The sequence below is a fragment of the Eimeria mitis genome, genomic scaffold (genome assembly GCF_000499745.2).
Source record: "Eimeria mitis Houghton genomic scaffold, Emh_scaff840, whole genome shotgun sequence".
NCBI classification, from domain to species: Eukaryota; Apicomplexa; class Conoidasida; order Eucoccidiorida; family Eimeriidae; genus Eimeria; species Eimeria mitis.
This window is the reverse complement of record NW_013576181.1, coordinates 15,970-16,916: the sequence shown is the minus strand read 5'-3', so window position 1 is coordinate 16,916 and position 947 is coordinate 15,970. Positions and strand designations below refer to the sequence as shown.

General features: G+C 53.0%; 1 protein-coding gene across 1 annotated transcript in view; it reads left to right on the top strand.

The window, feature by feature from the left end:
* Window positions 1-610: 610 nt before the first annotated feature.
* EMH_0023540 (uncharacterized protein) overlaps window positions 611-947 on the top strand; it is a gene marked incomplete at both ends in the record, with an annotated part of 923 nt that continues 586 nt past the window's right edge. Inside the window, one exon of the mRNA XM_013502155.1 lies at window positions 611-790. Within this exon, the coding sequence (XP_013357609.1) occupies window positions 611-790 (180 nt within the window). The remainder of the gene's footprint in view (window positions 791-947) is intronic.

The following is a 947-nucleotide window of genomic DNA, read 5'->3' as shown; positions in this document are numbered from 1 at the left end:
GGACTGCATGTATACTGTCTTGCTGTGCCCATCAGTCAGTCTGCTGCTGCTGCTGCTGCTGCTGTTGCTGCTGCTGTTGCTGCTGCTGTTGCTGTTCCTGCTGTTGTTCCTGCTGCTGCTGTTGCTGCTGCTGCTGCTGTTGCTGCTGTTGCTGTTGTTTTTGTTGTTGTTGCTGCTGCTGTTGCTGCTGCTGCTATTGTTGCTGCAAACCAGAAACCAAAACAAAAACCCAAAAAACAAAAAGACAAACAAAACAACTAAATAAATAAAACAAATATGTGTGTATAATGCATGCAGGCAGCACGCGAAAGCCATCAGTAGGCAGCTTGTTGTGTGAGGTGTCTAGACAGCTGCGTGCTGATGTGTTGCTGCTGGGCTCGCGGCGGCATTGGCGGCTGCGCCGCGTCTTCTTTGGTTCTGTAGCTAGCTATGCGCGCGCGCATGCAAAGTGCCCCGTGCTGCAGTGCTCTAATGCTTAGATTGCTGCTGCTGCTGCTGCAGCAGCAGCAGCAACAGCTGCTGCTGCAGCAGCAGCAGCTGCTGCTGCTGCTGCTGATGCTGATGCTGCTCGGCTTCAAACGATACCTGTAGCTGCAGGGGAAGCGGAGAAATGATAGCAGCAGCAGCAGCAGCAGCAGCAGCAGCAGCAGCAGCAGCAGCAGCAACTGCTGCTGCTGCTGCTGCTGCTGATGATGATGATGATGGTGCAGAAGAAACAGAGGTGTTCATGGTGCTGTTGCTGCTGCTGCTGCTGCTGATAAAGCAGCAGCAGCTGCAGGTTATGGATCCGGTGAGACAGCAGCAGCAGCAACAGCAGCAGCAGCAGCAGAAACAGGGGTTAGTATTATGCTGCTGCTGCTGCTGCAGGAGATGAAATTGATCTATCTTAAAATGTTTGCTGCTGCAGCAGCAGCAGCAGCATATGCAGCAGTAGCAGCAGCAGCAGT